The 26,338-nt window shown below is 41.8% G+C and overlaps 1 protein-coding gene across 5 annotated transcripts in view; it reads right to left on the reverse strand.

Moving 5' to 3' along the window:
• The window catches only part of casz1 (castor zinc finger 1), a 98,340-nt gene that overhangs the window by 43,007 nt on the left and 28,995 nt on the right, over nt 1-26,338 (reverse strand). For 2 of the 5 annotated variants that reach the window (XM_077514698.1, XM_077514697.1), the window contains exons 1-2: nt 19,898-20,566; nt 109-678 (exon numbers count right to left, since the gene is read on the reverse strand). In XM_077514698.1, coding sequence (XP_077370824.1) covers nt 109-678; nt 19,898-19,976 — 649 coding nt within the window. In that variant the 5' untranslated portion in view covers nt 19,977-20,566. Of the gene's footprint in view, nt 1-108; nt 679-19,897; nt 20,567-26,338 lie in introns of those variants that run through there. The other 3 variants (XM_077514700.1, XM_077514701.1, XM_077514699.1) reach the window with 3 other exon arrangements.

The following is a 26,338-nucleotide window of genomic DNA, read 5'->3' on the forward strand; positions in this document are numbered from 1 at the left end:
GCAATGTCGCTCTCTCTTACACTCACGCACAGTTTGAGCCTTTGCCCCTTAATACTCTAAAGTGGAATGTTTTAAAGGGCAAAGTGAGGTTGATCAGCTCAAATGTACCTGGAGAGGAGAAAGGTGCTTGGCGGCTCGGGGCCTCGCTCGGCGGCATGTAGGCGTCGGGCTTGGAAGGCCCGTCGTCAGCATCTTTGTCGTCGTGGTAACTGCCATCCCGCGAGCCGGCCAAGGGCTCCGCCTCCTCGCCGTTGTTGTCCTCCTCGTCGCTGCAGCCTTTGGGCTGGACCATGTAGACGCCTTCGGGAGGGGCGTCTTCATCGTCGGCGTCCGGGAGCTCGTGCTCCTGCTCGTCGCCGCCCTCGGGCGCAGGCGGCTCGTCGCCGTACTCGCCGTTCACCCACTTTTCGATGGCCTCGCGTCTCTTCTGGTCCTCCTCCAGGCTCTGACTCAAGCTCAGGCTCTCGCGGAAGTTGCTCTCGTTGTCATCGTAATGGGAACTGCCGCGCTCGCTGTTTTCGGCTACGCTCTGGTCGCCCTCGGCGTTTTGCGAGCTACTGTCGAACACCACCTGGCGGCTCAACTTGGCACAGATAGCATTGAGCTTTAGGCCACCTTTCCTTTTGGCGGCCATCTTGGGTTTTCCTGAGGTCGTTTCAGTGCATAAACTCCTTTCAGCTGAGGTAGGAGAAGGAAAACAGAAAATAGTCGATTAAATGTCACATGTTGACGTGCTCTCAGCAGGCGAACTGTGAGGTTCCTTGCAAACCTCATAGTCATAAACAACATCAGATTTCAAATATCACAATGGAAAAACAACGGACACTGAATGGTAACTGCCGCTATTAATAACCCCCCAAAGCACTTAAAAGAGCAGAAGAGTGAGGACAACGAGATACTGTACATATCTTTCCAAGTGGCACCTCCACTGGCAGCTCAGGGTGGTGGAAAAAAACAAGGAGAAAAGAGCAGTGGCAGCTGAAACCACAGACAGATATGTATCACCCCCTCCAACACACACACACGCACAGCCCTAAACCCACTATGCTACTACAGTACAAGCGGGCGACATAATCCTTCACATGACAGCGCTATAGACACACTGAAATGTTATCTTCCTCAAGAGGCCGTGGTACAGTCCTTCCACTGAGAGAAGGGAGGGGGGACACAGTTTTAAAACACTTTGGATGTGGAGTGACCAAAAGAAAGCCCTTTTTTGGTCACAAAAGATATATATATAAATACATAATTGAAAGCAACCAGCTCAGGATAGGCAAGTACCAATACCAGGTGTTAGTATCAGGCTGATATTTAGCCTTATTTCAAGTGATCGATACTTGTGAAAAAAATGAGAATTAGAAGAACAGACATTTGCCATTACGTAATTTCATGCATTTTTAAAAGGACAGCATGTAGAATTTAGTGCCATCTAGTGGTGAACTAACATAATGCCACAACCTAAGTTTGAAGCGCACTACGGTGCCTCAGACAGACCACACTTCACAAGCCTACCACTAATTACTACGTTCACCAAAGCCTTCTCATTTGACTATTCGTAGCAGAAAAATGGTGGCGAAACATGTCAGTCTCTTGTAAGATGTGGCGCGACCTATGTAATATAATTAGCATTTACTAGACTTACGATTATATACCGTATATAAAAAAAAATGTACGCTGATGTGATAGAACATATACATATATATATATATATATATATATATATATATATATATATATATATATATATATATATATATATATATATATATATATATATATATATATATATATATATATATATATATATATATATTTGAATATATTGAAATTAATAGTGGGTGTTTAAAATGAATGAAAATTGAAAATTGGAAAAATTCTACATACTGTCCCTGTAAGAAAAATTTCTGTTTTGGTGTCTTACATCGCTAATTGACATGACATGACCAAAAGGTTGAGTAAAAAGTTCATTTTAACTAGAAATGACACAGAACATAGCAAAAGAATATAAGAAATTGAGTTAGCTGTTATTGTCTTCAAAATGTATACTGTCTTTGTAAACATTGGTTCTGCATGTGGGAAATGATCTGAATAATTTAATAATAAGAGTGAAAAGTCTATTTTTTCCCCTACAACAAACTTTGGTCATTTTATTGCGTCATTTCTAGTTGAGCAAAGGCACCCATTTAACAAACACAGTCATAAAAACAAATGTTTACAAACACAACTGATGATGAATTGTCTGTTTATGATTCAAAACATTGTTCTGGGTCCTGATGTTTCAAGTTTGACGGTGGGACGTCATGCAAAAGCATGCAGCAAGTAAGCGCGTCTGAAATGCGGAATGGACGTAGTGTATGGGCCGACTCCCCCCAGGATGGCCTCTTTGAACAATAGAGTGTGATAGAGTGTGCTTTGGGGCGGGAACGGGTGGCATTATTTCAACCCAAGTGGGGCTATCTTTATAACATGTCCTCTGATGAGGCCGGAACAGCTGCCTGTGGCATTCCACATCCCGAGCTGCCTTTTTAGGGCAGAAAGTGCACTCTGTTACCTTTCGCTTTATTTCCAGAGCCACCAAAGTTCACCTTGCCACGGCATTTTGCAGACTCCGACTCAAGGCCAGATTTTTATCGAGGCTCTAAATAACGAAGGAGCAACGCGGCATTCGTGATATTTTTAAAAGTTGTGATCTGTTTTTTTCATTTCACGTAAAGCTCCGGCAGCCGGGCTGAAGCGGATATTTATTCTGCTTGTGTTGACTCTGCATCTCGCCTAACATAATATGCGCACAATTTCACTGGAGAGGAATGCATGATATCATAGGTTGCAAAGTTCTATCTTTAAGACTCAATTGACTTTCTATAACAAGTGCAAGCCACTTCATTTTCCCTGGGCCATAAAACGCAACACAATCACGCGTGAGCCATTGCCGGCATTATGTAAATCACGCTGGCGCAACATAAAGTCCTGTTTTCATTTTCTTTTGCAAAGAATCATTAGAGGATATACCATTGGAGGGAATGTACAAATCACCCCGTCAGCGGACAATGCAAGCGGCGCTCGCCACACATGCTTTCTCAGTTACTGTATTTACATTGCACACTTCCTCAGTGAAACAATGACTTCAGGAATGATGTCGTTTTGAGAGCCGGGGGTGGGGGCAAGTAGCAACGGCACATTACACCAACAAATTAGTGTTAGACAATTGCAAGCGGGGCTGAAAGGGTAACCTTTTAGAGGACAGCAATTTTTTATTTTTTTTTGAAAGGGGGCAGAGGGCGGGGGTGCAACAGAAACAAAATCAGCTGGAAAAACTATTAGGAAGTGGAAGACATAAATTTCCAACTTTTTTTTTTTCTTTTACAAGTACACTCCAAGGAAGATTGAGGTCATTTGGGTGTTGCAGTGGAGGTCTTTTTTTTTTTTCTTTTCTTTTACTGTGTTCAGTATTTCACGCTTTAACTACCTATTCCTTTGCATTGCCATCTCTGGCTCCTCATAGAAAATGACCCCTGCACAGTTGTTTCTCTCCACGAGAGACTATTTATGTGAGATTTTCTTTTACCAACAAATAACGTGAGCAGAACTTACTTAAAAGCCCCCAAGGAGGACGTTGTTAAGCTTGGATGGTTTATCGAAGCTGTCTTCACTATTATTTATGCTGAGGTTTCTGTCCGCAGAAGCTTTTTTGCCCTTTGCTTACATTACAGATTGCTATGGTAACACTGAAGTTGTTTACCTCAAGTCGTTTGTGTGCATGATAGCGTACAATGATATCAAATCTAAGGGGACCAACATGAAAGAACAACTTTTCCCCCTGGGAGCGACTCCTCCACCTCCCGGTGAGTCCACTAAGCGTTCTGCCTTATTAATGAATATCAGAAAGAAAAACAAGGCTGTCATGCCGATTGGTTGTATTTACACTTTGTTTCACTCTGGTGTGCTAATTGTCAATGAGCTGACAGCTCAGTTGGGATGTGCATTTAAAAAAAAAAAAAAAAAAAAGGCAGTTGAAGTCATGCACAACATCTGAACCTAATTTCTCCAACTGCTTATGTTAAGTGTGACATTATTTTTACTGGAAAGAGCGCAGAGCAAAGAACAAGCACAGTTTCTTGTCTGTATAAGGCCAAAACCTGAGCAAAAAGACAGGAAACTATTCGAAATGCTTGAAATGGGCTTGGTTCCTATTCAAGTTGAGTCACAAAGTTCTTTTCAGGCCCTGCTTCTTTTCAGAGACGCTCAACACTCCGCGGAGCCGACAAACGTCTCCCCAAAGTTCTTCTTTCTTTTTTTTTTTTTTTTGATGTAGACGCTCTGTTTGTGTGCCAGAATGATATCACGCCCAATCAAGTGGCGTTTCAAATCCTAATAACACTGTTGGAAGTGCATTATCTGTGTGTGAACGCGCGTAGACTGTAATCAAGGCGGCTTTCGAGTCAAGGATGCAAGAATTTTAATGATGGCTGTGACGAGTCGGGTCGCGGCTTTACCGCTGTCTGACTTAATCCGGGCCCGATTCTTTTCAGTTATTTCTTTTATTTTTTAACGTGTAACATCGATACACACGTAGACACACGTAGACACACGTGCACACACATATTATACACATATTATATATATATATATATATATAATATATATATATATATATATATATATATATATATATATATATATATTAGGGGTGTGAATTGCCTAGTACCTGACGATTCGATCCGTATCACAATTCATATGTCACGATTCGATTGGATACCGATTAATTCCGATATGAATTTACAAGTCGATTGTTACGATTTTTTTACTCAATTTAGAAAATACCATTCAGTAAACTTGTACATATACACTGTAAGATTTGTATGAGCATTTATTATTTATTGATCTCAAACTTCAGTCTTATAACTGTGAGCCACTGTATTTAACAAACAGGTTGTAACATTTTTCATGTTAGAACAGCATTGAAATAAAATATTAAGGCTTAATGTTCCATTAATATAACATTCTTCCATGCTTAAGGTGTGAAAGTTAGACGTTTTGTTGAATATTTTTTCATCAAAAAAAGGATGTTAAAAAATCGATTCGGCTGCCTATTGAATCGATTCGAGAATTGTGTGCTGTAGTATCGCGATATATTGCCGAATCTATTTTTAACACCCCTAACATATAATATATATATATATATATATATATATATATATATATATATATATATATATATATATATATATATATGGTATTATAGTGAAAAACTATGCCTATGTGCAAACATTTACATGTAGATGTTCTTGAGCAGTGCTGCTATAAAACGGCATGTGTAGACAGTAAATCTATATTTTGTTTGTGCGGCCGATGAGTTTTATCGTCTGAATAAGAGTGGTAGATGTTGATGAAGACCCACTTTAGTGTCATGAACACACCAAATGCGCTCTCAGCATTTACCCCATAAAAGCATTTAAATGTGTGTTTGTTGAAGATTCCTGCTGAGTTCCAATATGAACGATGCAGAGGCAAATAAGTAAGCAATATCTGGAGTTAATTAATACAAACAGGGTCTGTGAGATGAAGATTATTTTACATGATGCAACTGAGATTTGCTTTAGCTCCTAACTTTATGAACCTTGGGTGGATGAATCAATCAGCGTGTACCTCCTTGAACCTGGGCTGTGTCTTTGAGATGTGTGTGTGTGTGTGTTATCCAAATCACGGCGCCCATCACAGGCAGTGTTTGAAATTGTTCTCCTCAGCGAGGAAGTCAAGCGGAAAGCCACTGATGGACGTGCGCCACAATGCCCGGACCCCAGCATCTGGCCCCTTTTCTCATTTTTATTACACAAGAATAACAATAAGCGAGGTCGTCAACCCCGGTGTGAGATTTTGCTACACTTTTCGAAGAGTCTGCGAAGCTGATGCCGGGAAATTTCCATTTTTCTGCATCCATATTTAATTGAGTTTTGTCCCAGTGGTGCGGAAATGATTTGTTTTTTGCTCTCTGTTCACTTGACTCCTCTTCGGAGTCGCTAACCCTGATTAAGACGTTCCCGTTAATTTCCCAGCGCACACCTTTTTTTTTGTGCATTAATGGTTCTGATCGTCTAATTAAAACTTCTCAGCTCGGCTGCTGATCACCGCTCGTTGTGCCTCTGACCTGAAGTTTTAATTGCCGCATCAGAAGCGATAATAATTTTGAGGTTCTGATGATTAAAAACAATGCCATTGCCAACTAGATGATAGATGAAGATTTGGGGGTGGGCACATCAGAGGGGAAGTTTATGTGGAGTGGGGATTTAGAGGCTGTAAAAATGGGTGTGGAAGAAGGGATGGCGGGTGCAGGTGGATTACAAGTCGAGGTAGAAGGGCTGGCAGAGCATTTTGAGCCCAGCCAGCCCACCTGAGCCTCAGAGTCTTCCTGAAGGAACCGGTTTAGTTGGTGCTGGGACGGCGCTCCCCCACTCAAATGTAAATCTGCTCGTTTTGGAGCTCCCTGGTTGCCACAATGTTTGTGTTTCATTTTATGAAAGAAGATAACAGCAGAGTAGACACATTGATCACAAATATGACTGAGCAGAAAGAGCTTGAAAAACAAGAGGTGGGAGCGAGCAAGCGAGCGTGTCTGTGGAAAACTTCCATCACTATCAATTTGTAACATTTTGTTCCCGTTCTTTTTTAACAGCTGGATTTCTAATGGATTTTTGAGGTTCCACTGCAGGATCGATGCATGCATGCTGGTGCACAGCGACACGCACATGGGTCAAAAAGTCTTCTTTGCACACCCTCCCCTCACTGGCCCCTCTCTCGCTCACATCTATTTTATTATTAATCAGCTGCTTGCACATCTGCCTGCTTATTTGTATTTTTTTCTGTTACCTATCAATAAATCACTTATTGATTTCACTCCAAAATATGACCTTGCTCATTATGTGCCATCTTCCCAAAAGGGCCCGTTTGCACTATTTCTTAAAGCCCCGGTCTACGAGCTATTATGACACGACGAGACTTCAAGCCGAGCGGCACGCTCCCGTCACGTCACCACAAAACACAAACAAGGCGCTATGAGACAAAGGCAGCCACTAAAGTAAGACACACACACTGGATGATTGGCGAATAAAACAATATACAGTATGTTTGAAGTGCGGGAGGAAGAGGAAAAGAGGCTGAACATGAGGGCAAATCTGAGGACAAATACGTCCTGTGGCTTCATCACAAACAGTGTAATTATGGTCTTTTCCAGAGCAGAGGACAAGCAGCCTAAAGTGGTTTAAGGGCGAAGAAAGGATCTGACATGAGTGACGAGAAGCGTTGTGACAGCCACGCACCAAAACAGCCAACTTTTATTCTGTTTGCTGCTTTGGGTAATTCACAGGACACATGGCTAACTTGTTAATATTGTACATCAAATCTGGACTTGCAGCTGGAAGCACATGACGATTTCACTTGGAAGCGGTGCTGACACAGTTACCTTGAAAACATAACCTAGTTACTTTACTAATTACTTGCTTAAAAAAGTAACCTAATTACTTTAAAAAGTAACTTAATGACTTTGCGGATTACTTGTTTAAAAAAGTAATTTAGTTACTTTATTGATTACTTGCTTTGAAGGCACGGTCTTCCGTTTTCACTCAGGAAAATGCACTATATAAATACAGGATGTCTACACATGAACTACTTCTCAGTTGTGTAGACTTCTGACTTCAGTTGTGGGCTTCTGTTAAGGTGTCGTGGTGATTTTTTCTTAAGCCCCCACTCCCCCCCAGCTTGTATTTTTCCATTTTGTGTTTGTTTTGTCAACAGCGGGACGTTTCTGTGGACAGACAGTTCTTTACCCCTCCAGCCAATCGCAGAGCAGGGGGTGGCGGGGGCGTGTCGCAGACGGGGAAAAAAAAAACGTGCGTGCTGTCAAGTTGCCGTGGGAGTGACGCGACGGCTCCGTCTGCGACACGCCCCCTCCCGCTCTCCTGAGTGAAAACAGAAGACCGTGCCTTTAAAAAGTAACTAAGTTAGATTACAAGTTACTTTAGTAGTTACATTCAGCAGATACTGACAACTCTGCTTAACATAAAAATGACACCCGATTTTGCCACTTAATTGGAAGTGTGTTTTTGACAATGACATTTAAGAACAAAATTTGTTTAGATTAAAAATTAAATAAAGGCATTTTTGACTTATCATAATTATTGCAATATAAAAATGAATCTTTTCAGGATTTCACTTAAGAAATTTTACCTGTTTTTAATTAAAAAATACAACAAAAAAAGAAAATAAAAAAGTCTTCCTAGGCTTCTTCTAACAGAAATACATTTTTTTTAATGATTTCTAAAATAAAGGTCATCCTTTTTAGTTGACACAATTAACCAATTAAATTTAGGAACCTCCTGCAGTCCCAATCTTGTGAGATTTTGAATGAATATTTTGATGTCACTGCCTCAGAGGGAGAGAGCATTTGAATACTCCCACAATGTATTTCACTGTGTACAATATCAGAGTTTCCCTTTCTTACATGTTCTTTTAATGCGTGTTTTTTTGTTTTTTTTTGTTTGTTTTTGTGACTTTATAGTGTTAGGAATCAGTGTTAGTTTTACAATACAATAGGTGTGCGGGAGATATAGGCACCATGACTGTGAATATGTGTTTTTTTTTTGTTTTTTTTAAATTCTTTCTCACTGCAACATCCTTTAATTGCAACTTCCAACTTCTCTCTTTTAGTTGTTACTTACATGCATAAGCAAATATGTTGCCACAAAGTAACTTTTAGGGCTGTTAGAGGAGTATTTCAGTCAGATTACTAGAGTGGAAAAAGTAACGTGTTAGATTTGCTGTTACTCAAAAATGTGCATTAATGGCTTCTTCCTGTAAGTGTTTCAATTTCAGGAGTCCAGGCTTGAAAGAAATACACACTTCAAAGGCTTTTGCTGAGAATAGCAGGGGAAATTTATTTCTGCAGCTTTGTTTTGGGCCTCAGCTTCCACGTTCACTTTCAAGACGTTCGCAGGGGTGCAATTTGATAAAGCAAGCGCCACGGTAAATGAGCAGACAAGTCCTGCGTGTCTCCGTGTGTGTGTCTCACGGCTGCGGCGTGTGGCGCGGCGGCACGGCATCGTGGGTAGTATGGTGGAGAAGGGGGCTCAGCGGTGTACCTCTCAAGGGCCCTTCAGCTAATATCTGTACAGATTAACTGCTTCACTTGTAGTTTGGTCACGGGGATCTCGCTTTGTCTTTGTGGCTTGTTGAGACTGAGATGATGCCGTGTGCGTGTGTATGTGCGGAATTCTTGCACGCTTTCTGTTTGTCTGAAAAAGACAATTACCTGCTGGTCTAAGAGGTCAGAGGACCTAGTCTGCCATGTCGTAATCTTTCAGGGTCATATTTAATTCACCACAATCCGGAGATACACTGCTGAGTAAGGAAAAGTATCACACACACACACACACGCAGAGTGTCAATCCTCCAGGGTAAACTAAGCACATGCCGCTCCATTAGTTATCAATTAAGTCCCGAAATCTCCACCTGGCATCACACTCACAACAATGAAGATGACACACAAACACACACACAAAATCATCATCATCACCATCATCATCACAGCTCTCAACAGGAGGTTGAGGATCGTGTTTTTTTTTTTTTGTTTTTTTTTTTCTGACGGCATGTTAGCGAGCGAATGAGCGTAGCACGTCGGCGCGCGTCAATGTTTGATGGTGCGGGCAGCGCTTTTGTCCATGAGGTTAACCTTGATGGGAGGCCCTGTCAGGCCAAATAATGTCAATCAATGACACACCAGCCCTAATGTGGGGCCTAAAAAGCCGGCTGTTTAGATCTTTAGACATGCCCTCTTTCAGCAGCATGTGAATGGCATTACGAGGAAATCGGCTGTGGCATTCCTCTAATAGGAGTCTTAAGACATTTTGACAGCAAATAAGGCAGTCCGGCATTATAAAAATAAATAAATAAATTCCCGATGACTAACGCTGAGAGAGGAGAGGGTTGCATAGCTACTATAAGTTTTTTTTTTTTTTTTTTTTTTTTTTTTTTTAAATCCCGAGGACTGTCCAATTGATTTTCAAAGTTACCTTTCGATTTAGTTTTTCTACACAGTAAATTCTGTAGACTGAATTAGTCTCTATTTACCAAATAGACTCAGTTTAGAGTAATATTTAAACTTAGAAGAAAGTAAAATAAAGAATTGGAAACAATAAAAAATAAAAGTGACTCAAGGTAGGAACAAATTCACAACCTTCAGCTAGGGAGGCAGCCAATCTACTACCTGAGCCACGCAGCTAATGCTTTCTGATAGTATATCTCACATGTCAGCTGCAGCTGATTCCATGGTTGCATGGAATCTTCATAACGCCAAGACCAAAAACGATATTTGGTCTCTTGGACAAAAGCAAACAGTAGGAGGGGCATAGCTTAAGTGGTAGTGTGGCTTGTCTCCCAAGCTGAAGCGGTTGTGAGTTTGTTCCTCAGCCCTTGAGTGAGTTTATTTTTTTTCCAATTTTTTTTTATTTTACTCTCTTCCTAGCATAAATCTTAGTTTACTCTAAAACTGAGTCGATTTGGTCCCTATCTAAAGTGAGTCAAATTTACACTACAAAATTTACTGTGTACACACTTTGATGATTCTGCATCACATCTTGTTGACCTCCATCACCACCCTGACATAGAGGCTTTTACTCTCTCGGGAGGAAAAAAATTCCATCATTGCCTACTTTAGAAATGTCTCCTTTGCCCAGTAGTTCTAAACCTCGGTTCGACCAAACAATCAATTTGTGACTGTTGTGTGGTAAGTCATGTGATTTTTTTTTATTATTATTGTAATCCCTTCATTCTACTTATGTCTAGCAAAAAAATAAAATAAAAAATAGTGTTTGGATTCATATCTGGAATATAAATTCACAAGTATAACGGAACGTATGGTGTTCCACGGGGCTCAAATCTGGGACCTCTGCAATTTTCATTGTATCTGCTGCTCCTGGGTTTCATCTGAAGAAAACAGAGGTGGTTGTTTTAAAGTTCTCTATAAACATTGAGCTGTGATAAACATTGAGCTGTGTTGAGTGATGGAGTCAGCATCCTAACAACATTATTTGCAATGCTAAGTTCAGCCATTTTTGTCCAGCCCAACTACCCACCGAGCAAAACTAAAGAAACACTTCCTTAAGATGCATGGAGATAGGGAATACAAGAACATAACACTTTCTGAATTCAATGTAAAGAGAGCCAGTTTTGATGAAAAGGCTACTCTCCCTGTTAAAAAAAATAAAATAAAATAAAACTCAATAAAGAAGGGTTCGATGAATGCACATAGAAAATGTGGGCTCAGTCCCTCCAACAAAGTTAGGAACCACTACTTTAAACATCTGCTTAGCCTGAGAGACTTTTCTTCTTCCGGCTTCTCTTGTCCATAAAATCATATTGTACAAACTTTGCCGATGCACGATTAAAGTTTGATGAAACCCGGTTCTTTGTAGGGCTTCAGGAGGAAGTGAGGAGAACGAGTTTTCCCGCTTGTGGGATTTCATCGACCCCGTGGCTGTGAGCCCCCTCATAGAAACTTCATTTGTTTTCTTTTTCTTACAAGCAGGATGGAAGCATCAGTAAGATATGACTGTCACACACGCATGTGTGGTTGGGTATGATTGTACGATGTTTATTCGATGTGAAATGTGCATACTCACCAGCCACATTATTTACTGAGAAGTATTAAATGGTCTGCCTTAAAAAATGGGAATAGTATCAGAGAGTTTTTTTTATTTAACATTATTTGTATTATCCTTGGTTGACTTTGCAGTGGTTTAAAGCTGCAGGTCGCATCATTTGCACACTCTAAACTGATCCACATCACAAAAAAAAAAAAAAAAAAAAGTTCAATAGGAGGTGGAATCAAACATGGCAGTTTTCACCTGAAACAGGAACAATGTTGTTTCTGGGAGTTCAGTGGAATGAGGAATGCGCTGTGACTGTGTTTGAAGGTGTGATAAAACAGTTCTTCCAAAAGGGGTTAGGGAAAAAATAAAAATGAAAGAAGCAGAGCTTTACGGGAAAAAAAGAACAATGCCTATTTTGGGTCTTAGTAAACTGAAGGAAGTACTGTTAAGTTGACTCAAACAAATAAATTAGCTTTTTATAAAAACCACAGAAACTACTTTAGCATTCTACACCAAACCAACTTTGTTTCCTGCATCTTCATCTTCATGACACTTGTGAGAAGCCACTCACTAAACTGTCACGCAAAACAACAACTGATGCTTTTCAGACTGCGCAAGACTGAGGGCTTAAAATATAGTTTGACTCGAACCGGTGATGAGCGGCGGGGAAAGCCTGAGCGGCGAAGGGCGCTCGCTCGCTGCATCCAGCTGCCCGTTTTACATTTCTGCAACATTCATATTCCTCTTATTATTATTTTAAAGTGAAAACGGATACTCCGTTGAAGTGCAAATCTGATGAATTACAGGAGCAGATTGCTGCAATTAATTATTAAAACGTATTTTATAAATATTCAGGTCTGTCATGCATCTAATAATGAACGCTTTAGAGGAGGTTACTTCCCGTGTGCATCCTAATGTGTCAGAAAGATCACTTTTAATCACGTTTGTGTCAGCGAGCACTGGGTTGGTTGAGAAAAAAAATCGAAATCAAGGAAACTTAACTGCTTTTCTGCTGTACTCCTGACAGCCGCTCGCTTTTTGCTCATTTCAAACGGTGCCTCTTCTACCTTTAATTCTTCTGCGAGCGGCCCATCCGAGAAGGTGCTCAACACCTTTCTGCTCCTCTTCTAATTTGAATGGAGAATAATGCATTGGCAGCACTCTACCTTCTGGACACACCTAGTCCCAGTGCTCCTGCTGCCATATGCTGTGTTGATACATATTCATTACACTTTCTCCTGTGTTGCTGCGCGATGAGGCTGAAATGAGAGTGTCTCAGAACTTCAAATGGAAAGAGGAAAAGGTGCAGCACATGGAAAAGTTTGACTTTCTCATCCCCTCATGCTTTGCTTCATTCCTCCTCTCTTGTGCGAAGAGAACACACACTCAAGTCTTGACCGGAAGGAACCTGGTAGCTTGCGTGCTTTTTCCCAAAGGTCTTCAAGAAACGGTGATTGTTGCTGTAGTGGGATACATTGTGGCAGCCCACATTATTAACACCTTCCTGAACTATACACAGAGAACGAGTGGGATAGGATCGTTTATGTTAAACTGTAGTCTAAGATCATCCTCAGGTGAAAAACGTGTTGACTTCTGGCCCCTCGAGGCTGGATTATACATTTACAACACCAGATCATAAACTGTACTACTTTATACTTCTGCTTTACCAGTCTAATTTATGGCCTGGTGTAAAAAGTTGACTATTTCATATCCTTCATAGGGTAGTCAACCCAACTCAAACACACGTTGGGTCATGACTTTTTACTGGATTTCACATGCTGATGAGACACAAAGTTTTCAAAACACTCAATTTTAATTAGATACTAATTCTATTGAAGTGCAATTATAATCCATGAAACAAGACAAATTCTGCCCTATAAATTGGTTTTGGCTATGTTACGTTATGTGCTGTATTTTGACATAGTCCACAGTGTCCTCTGGGTTATTCAATGAATTCAGGGTAAAAAGCTGGTTAGTCCAAAATTAGTTCTTAACCTTACTGGATGTAATGAACCCAACCAGTTTCCATTCACCAAACCCTTTATTGAAAAAAAAAAAAATAATAATAAATATATATATATATATATATATATATATATATATATATATATATATATATATATATATATATATATATATATATATATATATATATATATATATATATATATATATATATTTATTTTTATCTTTTTTCCCCAGAAGACATAAGTATAGGCAGTGTTCCCTCTAAGCTGCGCACGTGCGTAATCGCACAGTGCTCTCACCCTCTCAGCGTACAGCAAACGTCTGCAGCGCATTAAAAAAAGAAATCCTAAATGAGCTGTATTTACTGTTTGTATTTTTTATATTATCTTTCTATAAAGAACTGTATTTAGCACATGTGCTTAACAGAGTGGGAAAGAAAAATGTGATACACAAAAAAAAAATAACAGCTTAAATGCAAGGAGAATACCCATGTCGTGTCGGCTCTGTCCAAAATGAATGGGCAACACAAGGTACGCCGACGCCAGCCACGCACACAACAGGACACCATTCCCACTTCCCTTACAGTTTCAATAGCAGTTTGGGTGCACAGTCCGTTGTTCTACTGCAGTTTGAAGCATACATACATTACATTACACAAACTCATACTCAGTACTGACGAGACTGCAGCGACACGAAAACTGCTCCATTCAGGAAGCCTAAATATGGGCGTAGTTTACAAGCCCCTTAAATGATACTCTTCACGCGTTTCAGAAATGTTCATGTTTTAATAACTGATGTTTTCCATTATTTTTGAGTGGATGATGTGGGCCTTACTGGGGCGTACTGTATATAAATGGACTAACCATTAGGTTTACATTTCACAGCCAATTTTGTCTGATGGGCTTTACTTTAATTTAATTGTTCATGGTTCTGACAATGTGATGCGGACAAATCTTTGAGTAGCACTCACACATATAGCATATAAGAAAAATTATAAATGCATTTTTACCAATCAAATGTGCATGTAGCGCTTCTTGCAGACTTATTTATACAACCATATGCCAAACACGGTGACATTTTCACCTGGATACAGTAAATAACATGAAAACACTACGGGAAAATCAATATTTTCAAGTTCGGTGGGCGTAGCGGGTGGCAACGTAAGATGGCCGCCGGTGGCTTCACTTTTCGCTATGGTGAAAAAGTGGTATTGTGAGTCAACTCATATATAAGTGTGGATGTTGCTCACCGTAGTCCAAGGAACGCTCAAGAAGTTTGTGTGAATGCATAGATAGAAAATTAGAGGGAACATTGGGTATAGGTTTTACTGGTGAACAAAATGAACAGGGAGAGTAGAAATCACACAACGTACCATCACAATAGTCAAAAGTCGATTATTGAACGTACCAAATTCCCCGCAACAGGGACAGGCCAAGTAATGTAGCGTGATCACCTGCAGCCACTGAGTCAGGTGTGTGTCTTGATCTCCGCCAAACCCCAGAGTGACTCAACGAAACACTGGGGTTTGATCGTACCCAGGTTAAGAACTACTAACTTAGGGTATTGAGTAGTTGTGGCTTGATCGGTTGATGGAATGGAATATCTTTAGTCATTGTACATGCACACATACAGAGTAACAAAATTTCACTGAACAGGCTCATCCCGTCCAAGAAAGATGAAAAACAATGACCAACACAGGGAGAAAGGACGGAAAGGCCTGTTGGTACTCGCTAGAAAGTGCCCTGAGTACTAAGATAAGAAGGGAAGTGGAGGTGATCAAGGCTCAATCCATGCTCCCAAAGAGAGACTCGCACTATACTCTGGTTTTCCAAACCAAACTAGGCAAATCAATTCACCCATCCCTCTATTCTGACCGCTTATCCTCACTGAGGTCACAGGTGTGCTGGAGCCCGTTGCTGCTGACTTTTAGAGAGAGAAGGGTGAAAACCTGAACCGGTTACCAGCCATTCGCACAACTTAAGTATTTATAGTGTTTAATAACTTAAATGCCATTGAACAGCAATGACAAGAATCCACTACATAAGCCTGCACCTCCTTTAAACCATGGGTGTACTCTAGTTGGAGGGCACAACTTTGACTATTGGCTGTTAAGATCAAATGACATGAAGCAATGCACCTAAGCACTATATATATCTAAAGGCTGTATGCTCCAGAAACACACTCACAGACACGCGCACACACACCTAAATACACGTAAGTACGCACACACGGAGTAGTCCAAGATTAACACAGCCAGAGCTACAATGATACCCCATCATTATCTGCACACGGGGCCCTCCTTCGTAGCGTGCTTGCCTCTCGGTCCTCTCCACTGCTTCTCGATGGAGGTAGTAATTACTAAAGTTAACATTTCTTGTTTCTCCGGTCCTCCAGCAAAGATCCACTTCCACCATTATTCCTTTTTCTTTTGACACAGCTAAAGGTAGGCATGAAAGCTTGGTGGCAGCACCTGTTAGCGTGAAAGTGTGTGTCTGTGTGTGCGCGCAATGTCATTGTATCATTATGAGATTACTTGGTGGCCAGCTGGTGTGCAATAAAACACACCGTGTGCTATCCCAGATCCAGATCAGTCCTCTGGGTGGACAACAGTAGAGTGAGCCTTGATGCACCACTGCACTGTTTGCTGTACTGTACAATGTCGGTTTACCAGGCCTGGATCACAGCGATGCTCCCTCCTGCAAGGCCTTTTTTCATTACCAACAATTCTTCTACTCGTTGCCTTTCTTCTCCTCTCCCAAGCGGGAACTTTGGCGTTATCAAAGGTGATCACTTGCTAAGACGCATTTTCTCAAACGTCTTCTTACGCCAGCCATTTCCCTCGCCGCTCTCGGGTAAACGTCACTCATAAAACAGAAGGCGAGATTTGATAGCGAGATCAAAAAGGGAGGAAGGACAGCAAGGAGAGTCGGGAGACGAACGCCATCCTCCTCCCCCATCCACCAACAAGTGCTGAGGGTAATTTCTCCAAGCAAGGACTGTGTTTTCAAACGCAAATACAACAAACTGCCATGAGACATCAAAATGGGCGATTTTGACTTCAGAGGGTCTTTAGATGCTTCAGGAGATGTCAGAGTGGGGCCTTTGGGACAGAACAGTGAGAACAGAAGGCGCCAGGAGGCAGTTAACAACCAATACAGGAACCCTACCAGAAGGAAAGAAAGTCTCCTCCCAACCTGCCAACTGGTACCAGCCCCGTTTGCACTATAGTTTGCTGCAGTATTGTTTTCTCTTGTCAAAAACAGTTAAGGTTCCTGACATAACCAATGCTACCACTTTTTTTTTCCTGTCACCCCACTGTTAGGGTTCCAACCAGTGCTAAAAACACTTGAACGGACTGCACAATATGTTTTCTAACAATATTGAACTATTTTAAATTATGTCACTTTATGTAAATGATGCAACTGTCGTCATCTGGCCTACGCACCCCACAGTGGAAACACAAGTCACATCAGGCTCATTGTTCCAAACCATACAGCGGAAAACTGAACTGTTGAATCTGTGTGTGCCTTCAGATGTGCAGTAAATAACCCACCTGAGCGCTCTTGTCAGCTGAAAAGAGATCATCAACAAAGCCTATCAGCTATTTATTGAACTGTAGGAACAGTGATGGATTTCCTTCAACAGGTACTGGGACACTCGTTCTTCAGGCGTTCAGCTGACTTTGAAGCAGATTACACTGGCTCATATTCAAATGGCCATTTCTTGTCAAAGGAACCACGCGAGTGGGCCGAGGAGATCAGCAGAGCCGGCCGGTGAGGCAGCAGTCACAGGAGATTGTGTCCCGTGTAAATCAGCTTAAGGGAAGAAAAAGAGAGGGCGAGGCGGAGGTAAAAAAAAAAAAAAAAAAAAAAGACAAGCAAGCGTTGGCTCTGCTATATGAGTTTAGTTAGCTGGAGAGTTAGCGCGTGAGTTATGGCGAGCAAAAGGCTGAGGGACGCTGTATTTATGAGGGGACTGAGTGAGTGTTAAATCCCCAGTAAGAAATAAAGTTGTCCCTGAGCGAACAGGGGAAACATTTCACTCAGTCACTCAGTGGTGGCTTAAAAAAAAAAAAAAAAAAGTATTACGCCTCTTTCGACAGGAAGTCGTCCTTATTTCCCAAATTTGTTTTCTTGCTTAAAAATGCCATCGATCACATCCAAGTGAATTGAATTCCAAAATTTGAAAAGAGAGGTAATGTCCCCCTGTGAATAATATTTCGTGAAGGCATGAGCCAAGAAAAAGAAAATGAATCAAAAATTGTAAATAGAGGCTGACTGAGAAATTGCGTTAAGTGGGGCAGCCAAAGCACACAGTGCACTTGTTGCAGTGCAAGAGGTCGTCCAAGAAAAGTTTTCCACTACGCTTTCAACAGGAAAAGTCTTTCTCTCTCCCTCTTTTTTTAACCTGTCATTTGAAGTTATCCTGTATAATATATAATATATGTGACACCAATGTCGCAGTATTTTCCCTAAATTGTATTTCCAAGCAGTCAACTTGCTTTTGAAGTTGAGTTGAAAAGCCAGAAAAAGGCACGTGGCCAACTGAAAAGGAAGAGGAACTCAACCCTCTCGTGTAGCCCCGGCAGCAGTAATAACAATTATTACTTAAAAAGGCTATATTTTTACATTAACTTAAAAGGCTATATCTTTTTTTCCCCCTTTTTTTCTTCCCCTCCAGCCTGTGCGGCCTCACTTACTCTAAGTATCTTCATAAATCACCCGTTACTGTTAACATGTACTCCACAATTCAGTCATCAATCTCCTACCAGGTCAAAGTGAAAACAGAGGGGGAAATGTCTGCTTAGTACAATGTCTCTCTGGTGAACGCAGCTACCACCACCCACTGCTCAAACACGCACACACGCATAAAGTTAAATAACAAACACGCGCTGGCGCACAGCAACCAGAGCGGCCCTGAGGGACACGGGAGGGGTTTCAGGATCGTCATGGTAACACAATCCAAATTCAATTCTGGCTTCACCTCTCACTCAGGAAGCTGCTGCCGTATCTATCCACCTATTTATTTATCTACTTATTTATTTAACAAGACAAATAAGAAAGTTCACCAACTTGTGTCTGCTTCCTGACCTACGAGGGCCACAACGTGGCAGCGGACCGAGGCAGACAGCCACGGGGGCCGCATGTAAATCCGTGTTTACGCTCAGAGACGCCGTGTTTATTTAAGCAAAAGAAAATAGAATTGTACGCAAGGAGGTTTGGTTCCCCTCCGCGCCGGTGAGGACTCTTGAGCCCCAGACGGTGTTTACACGTGCAGAGTGGAAAATCCCTCAGATGACAAACCTCTCCATCACAACATCTGCGTCTCAACCGCCAAATCAATCTCCACACTGCAAATTATTTCAATGTCGCGTCCGAAAAGAAGAAAAAAAAAACATCTGCACTTGACATTAGGGCAGCGGGTTTTAAGGTGCTTTTGAATCATTTCCCTTTTTAGCCCGTGCAACGGTGTATTTAGACCATATATTGGTGTAGCCTTTAATCATTGCTACTGCTTGAATAGGGGCTTCATAAAATATCAAATGCATTTGCAATAAAGTGAAATAATATATAATTAGTGGCGGATGGAACCGTAATCCTTTACTTGAGCAGAAACCAGCACGTTCAAACATTTGAAGTTAAAAAGGCAAGAATAAAGGTGATTTTCTGGGTATTCAAAATATTTCACTGGAAAGTAACAATTTCTCCTACCTGTTCCATTATAATCCTGACACTTTAGTGTTGCTTTGTTTTTGTTTTTATTCATTCGTAACAGATAAAAAAAAAAGTTCTCTCTTTTGTTGCTTCCTTTCTTGCATCTGTGCCAGATTTGAATCTCAATAAATCAATTAGAAGGGAAAAACAATTCATTATGAAAGTTTTGTGAATATACACTGCAAAGAGTTCACACCAAAAGTTATTTTTCCATCTTCAAAAAGTTAATCAACTTCAGAGTTGAACACTACAACACCTCCTTGTGAACAGTAAATAATAAAGTTATCGCCCCACTCCAGCAAGGCAAAACTTTTTACAAAGTTGCACGTCTGTGAATTGAAGTCAAGCACTTGATGGGAACGTGCATCATCATCATCATCATCATCATGAAAACCACCCGACACCTGTTCACTACACACTTCCATGCCGTCATCGCCAGCTGCAACTAGTAGCACGGCGGTTCACCTCCAGGTAGCACTGTGTGTGTGTGTGTGTGTGTGTGTGTTTCGCCTGTGAGGGGAGGGGAGGGATTGGGGGGGGGGGCTGGAGGGGGTTGTAGGTGTGTGAGAGTCTTACCTGTCAGCAGACCGCCCTGCGCGCTCTGCCTCACCTCTCCCTCCTGCCCTGGAAGGATTCTCTCCACAAAACAAGGCATTTTCTCCTCAAGTGCTCAGCGCCGGGGCTCTGCTCTCTCTCTCCCTCCCTCTCTCCTTCACACTCTTCTCCTCTTTCCCACTCTGTGCTCCTCGTCCTCCTCCTGCTCCTCCTCTCTCACTGTCTGGCTCCACTCCCCCCACCTCCTCCCTCCTCCTCCTCTGAGCACAGATGTCGAAGCTGTGCAAGTTTACCCACTTTACCAGTAGGGGTCCTTCATCGCTCTTCTCCACCCCACAGACATATGAGGAGCAGTGCACATACACACACACAAATACACACACAGGAAGAGAGAGCCACTTATCGGACGCCCCCCTGTCACTGCTACAATGAGAACCCTGCGCTGAACAGCACGACTGCTGCGTTTGCACGTGTGTGAGCGTATGTGTGTGTGTGAGAGAGAGAGAGAGAGAGAGAGAGAGAGAGAGAGAGAGAGAGAGAGAGAGAGAGAGAGAGAGAGAGAGAGAGAGAGAGAGAGGTGTAAAGTAGGCAATTTGGGAGCTGGCCCTCGTCCGGGTCCGGTCCTGTTGGACCTGGCTCCGTTTTGGCTCCCGGGCCCTCAAGTGTGTGGAACTGTTAGTGGCACACTCTCGCTCACCCCCTCCCTCAAACACATTCACACACTAAGGCAGAGTTACAGTACAACGCCAGCTGCTGAAAGTGGAGGGGAGGGGGTGTTGGGGGGGTCCTGGACACACAAATTTCCTCTCAAACACAACACAGGCTATCAACTGTTTTGTGCTGCTGTTAACAGTGATAACACATGCTTTGTGCCCCATGTGTGTGAATGTGTGCGTGCACAAACACACAACGGGCGCCTGCCAGCTCTCGTATTTCAGCTTGAACAGGAGTTTTGTTTTTTTAATTATTATTATTAAAAAATAAATAAATGAGTGCTCAGCTCTCATTGACACTAGCGTGTTAGATTTGAAGGCTCTCAGCTATTCTGCGGTGGGGAATTTCTAGTTTCTCTCCCACTTGAGGGTCACTTTTCACATCGGAATATCAATAGTGGAGCATATGAGCTGTCCCGCTCAAGAGTGTCATTTCTTGTGTTTGTCTTGATATAAGGGCACGATCCCCAGAGGATAATAACTTTGAATGTTACTGTCAAGAGTCTAAACAAGGCCGTGTTTGCCTTCCGTGCCACGCGTCTTATTAACGCCAAATTTAACGTGTTTGCTTTAAAAATATCACGCAGGGAAAAGAACAAAATGGTTGTTAAAGACTCGACTAAGGGGTGTGAGGCTTCATATTTGAGCATTGGTTCTTAACCTGGGTTTGATCGAACCCCTGGGGATCAGTGAGTGGGGCAGGTGAAGACACACGCACGGCTGCAGGTGATCACGCTAAATTGCTTGGCCTAGCTGCGCTGCATGGAATTTGGTGCGCTCAAAAGTCGCCTTGATATATGTTGAGTAAAAAAAGAAAATGGTCAGATGAATAATTGCAATATGAATTGACATGTATAACGAAACGTATGGTGTTCCACAGTGTTCAGTTCTGGGGCCTCTGTTGTTTTCTGGGTTCCATCTTGAGAAAACAGTGATGATTGTTTTAAAGTGCGCTATAACTGTAGTTGAGTAATGGCAGAAGAGCAGTCAAAATGAATCGCTTAATCCACAAGTAATTAATTATCAAATTAATTTAAAATTGTCCAAATCCGCTGATTTCAACATATCAACAGTAGATTATCGCCCGTGTTTAATTTACTCATTTACTCCCAAAAAACGTATAAATACGTTTTTTTAATGTTCTAAGTGTCCCAAAGACGTATTTATACGTTTTTTTTGTTTTGTTTTTTTATGCTAGAGCATACAGAAGGCTTTGATGCAGCCTCTCAACTGCAAAGAACGGTTGCAGAAATGGTAGTTATTACACAAACGGCCAGCAGGTGGCAGCAGCGCAAAGGAGATCAACCAGGGCCATGCAGGAAAAAAAAAAAGCTCAATTACTTACAATTTTAAATAGATTTGTGAAAACTGATGAAACTTAGCTCTCTTCTAATGCTAATTGCTGCAAGACGGAAACAGATACATACTTTTTTTTCCTGATGAAAGAAGAGACTTTAATCTTTCTTTTGACGGGTTCCATGCTTTTATAGCAATAGAAGACAATATTCTGTGGGCCTTGCAAAATCAGTCAAAATCCAGTAAAACAGCCGGGAGCGAACGGGATTGCTTCTGTGAAAATGGCTGGGAGTGAATGAGTTAAAATAAGACATTTGCAAACGTCTGCTTTTACTTTGGAAAACAATGACCGAAACGATAACATAGGACAACATCAATCCCTCTTTTTATAAATCCGTATATGAATAAGTACAAAATAAACACCAATCACTGGTTAATATACAGTAATCGGGGGAAAAAAATGCTTTTGTAATACACATTAATGCAAAATTAAAATGAATCCAATTAGTCAATTAATCAATTGAATAATTGCTAGATTAATCGATTCTAAATATATTCAATAGTGGCAGCACTAGATGGGAGACAGTGTCCTAACTGCATGATTTGCAATGCCAAGCTGAGCAGTTCTAGTCCAGCACAACTAGCTAACTAGCAAACGCGAGCCAAATTTGATGCATAAGCTACTCTCCCTGTTAATTTTTCTCACTAGTAAATCCTCGACCTATGTCTTCAATTTGAAAAGTAAAACAAAACAACATTGTATTTTCTAATGGTAAATGTTCAGAGGAAACTGGTGGGGTTCAGTACCTCCAACAAGGTTAAGAACTACTGGATGGCACAGCATGTTTGTTAGATTTTTCTTTGGAGATAAGAAAGTACTGAGATGAACACTGGATGAATTTATTATTATTATTATATTTTATCAAATATTGCTCAACTTGTAAAGATGGTTTATAATGCAGAAAGCGCTGATGGCATCAGGTTTCCACGCCATTAAAATATCAGAAGTGTGATTATCAGGTCAAAGTTTGTGCGAGGACTTGTTTTTCTATTTATTGCTGGCAGGAACAGGATAAGGTATCTGCAGTCAAGATGTGATATCCTGGACCGGCTCTCATTTGAACAAAGGGTGGATCACCTTTATTTCAAACAAAGCCCTCTAATGACACAAAAATGATGGCCTCTCGTTGACAGATGAGGCTCAACGCCCTGTCGGACGACTTTTTAAAGAGTGACAAAGTGTCATACTGCAACGTGAAAAAAGGATGTGAAAACAACAGCACACGGATGTTGAATGAAGTGCATGCTCGCAAATATCGCTTTGGAAGCAGGGCTGAAAACAAACAACTTTTTAGTCGAATGACGGAAAATAATTGCTATTTACACGAAAATGGTGCACGCTTGGGAAGTCGAAGGCAGAGGCTGTATTAGGTGATGGAGGAGCAGCACAAGGACAAGTAAAACATCCCTTAAATAGACTACAAATGAAGTCACTTAACACCCACTCGCCTCCCTCGCCAGCCTCTGCTCTGTGTGTCTTCAACAGAAAAAGTCTGTGTTTGACTATCTGGCACTCAGGTTCATGCTCGTCTTTTGCGTCTCCCCCCCCCCCGCTCGCCTGTCACGGCGCAGGAACGAGCGTATTCCCCTTAAATTGCTCCTTTTGACAAGTGATCTGTAAATAAAGCCGATCTTCAACTTGCCGCCGTCTGTCGCTGCCGCTCTGATCTTTGCGCCTACCCTCCCTCTTCCCAAAAAACTCCCCACTCGAGACATGAAGGTCTTGCTGTGACCCATCCCCCTGCGCATGCACACACACACAAACAATCATCAGCACACATTTACCCCGTACACCCCCCCCACCTCCAACTCCATTCCCCATGCCTCTATAAAAACACAAATATGCTATAACTCAGCCAGCGCTGCCACATAGCCTCCATCTTGCCCCGCACCGGAGTGGGGAGGGGGGTGACGAGGGGGGTGTGCAGGCCTTTCGGGAAGGTCACCAACAAATGGTTTTCCGATTCACTGCCCCTGAAATAATTTTGTGTATTAAAACCTGAATCTGCACTTTCTGGCCTGAAAGCTTTTCTAATTATTGCCGTGTCCTTGGGACAGACACAGATCCTTCACACGCCGGGGGAAACAAGCTATAGAGCAAGCACTGGAGCCTCAAACACCCCCTCGGCCCCCCACCTATCCCTCCATCTCCCCCGCCCCTCATCTCCCCGCTTTACAGCCGACCCCCTCCCTCCCCAATCTGTTTTCAAAGCGTGTCTGTCCTTTATTAAATTGTTTTCTTTTCCACATTATCAGTTGCCATGGAGACCCCATCTCTCGGATTATTTGAATTTCATTATATCTATTGATTTGGGAGCATTTCATCTTTTTTATTGTTTTTCTGTCAATTTTCAAAACGAATAACCATCTAATTTGCGTCAGCGCTGATTATGTTCGTCCCTCAATAGAGGTCGGCAGCTGCGCCGGGGAAACAAATCAATGGAAAAACATCATAAAACTCGAAAGTACAATCAAGCGGGATATGGGTGACATTCCGTGGTTGCTGAAACGAAGTCATCAAAAAATATATACTTTTTTTTTTCTTTCTGCACGCGCATGCGGGGGTGCAGTGAAGAGGACACATATGTGTCTGGGTGGATATATTATGATATCACACTATGGTAAATTTCCATACTGATAGCAGCCCCTCCCTGCCAGACTAAAACAAAAAAAAAATGCTTACTGTATCTAAATAATGTATGCAATTTTAGCATTTATATATAAATTTTTTAATAAGCTGCTTGGAGCAAAGTGGCCATTAACAAAACACACAGCTGTCCAATGGGCTAAGCCCAGCAGATCAATTGCGCTTTTTATGACATGATAAAATGCTTTTAAAGCAATTTACGCAAATATGGAAAAAAATGACTCCATGTGCTTCATTTATTCATAAGGACGTGGATTAGAAAGGAAAAATACACAAGTCTTACAATAGCAGGACAGGAGTGATGGTCCCGGTCCTAACTGGAACGGACTTGCTGCCCTCTCCACAAGGACATAAAGTTTCATTACTGATGCACACAGTCAAAGGCAATTTAGCAAACGCAGTGTGCAAAACAAAACATCAGCATATTGCAAGTGTTCTTGGATTAAGCGGACCTTGCATGTTGCTTTCCAATTTTTATTCATTTTTGTGGGCCAGGGTGTCGGGTGATGGATTTTTTTTTTTTTCCTCCCCCTGCCCGGTGTCACCCTGACCCAAAGCCAAGGGGAGGCGGGGGAGGAGGCAGGGGAGAAGGAGGAGGAAGAGGCCTCGATGACAGCGACGCTCTCTTCCTGGCCAGCAAAGCCCACCTTGACCACGTGCCAGACTTTGGGGCCTCCCGGCGCCGAGAGAAAACAGGCCCACGCGATATTTCACTTGATCCCATCATTGAGCATTTTGGTGTCCGCATTCAAATGCACATGAGTATCGATGGGGCAGAGTGAGGAGGGGGGGTGGTTGGGTCAGGCAGGGCCATTTGGAGGCTAATCTTGTTTCAAAGCATCCTCTCTTCATGTGCCAACAATGTGCCGCAGCAGCCCCAGCAAACAGTGCTGCTGAAGGCCCCATGTTTGCAACACATGTCAACATTTGACAAAGCATTGCCCCCCTCATCCCCCTTCCCCCTCCCCAACAATATTCTCCAGCGCAGGCCTTTGAAATGAATGCGCTAACAAATGAGCTTTTTATGTTTATTTGTGCGTGGGTGTGTCAGAGGGGAGCGAAAGGCATATCTTCTTTTATAAGGCAACCGTTCTCAACTGAAGGGAGCGAGCCCGAGACACAAAAAAAGAGGAAGAGAAGAGAAAGAATGTTTTGGGAGGTGCGATTGGGCTGTCTGGGTGCAAAACATGGCAGGAACACGGAGCGACAGGATAAACACTATTTTAATGCAGCGGCTAAGAAGCGTCAGACAGTAATTACAGACTTGCCACCGTCGTGACAAAAGTGTACAGACTTTGTGTTTGGCACTGCAGGTGTGTGACACTGTTGTGTGTTGTCTCTCCCGAACAGATACATATCAGATACATATTGGGGTGGGAGAGAACTCGAGATAGACCAATATGTTTTTTTTCCAGACACCAGTGGTGTAGTGGTCCTTGGAGAAGTGGGTATACACTAAATTTTGCCCTTATTTATTTAAAATGTGGAAGTTTTTTTTTTTTTAATGTTAGACAATAGTCATATTATTAAGTGAACTGTAATAAATAAAATAAAATAAAAACTGTAAATAAATAATTCCCTTAAATTAACAGTTATAAATTGATCATTTATTGGCTGTCAGATTATTATTTTTTTTTTAAGGCTGATGCCAATATTCATCATAATCTGCCCGTCTGATAATGATATAATGATAATGATAATGCTAATGATAATGATAATGATAACGATCAGGGCCTATAAATTATA

This window comes from Festucalex cinctus, chromosome 2, assembly GCF_051991245.1.
Source record: "Festucalex cinctus isolate MCC-2025b chromosome 2, RoL_Fcin_1.0, whole genome shotgun sequence".
NCBI lineage: Eukaryota > Metazoa > Chordata > Actinopteri > Syngnathiformes > Syngnathidae > Festucalex > Festucalex cinctus.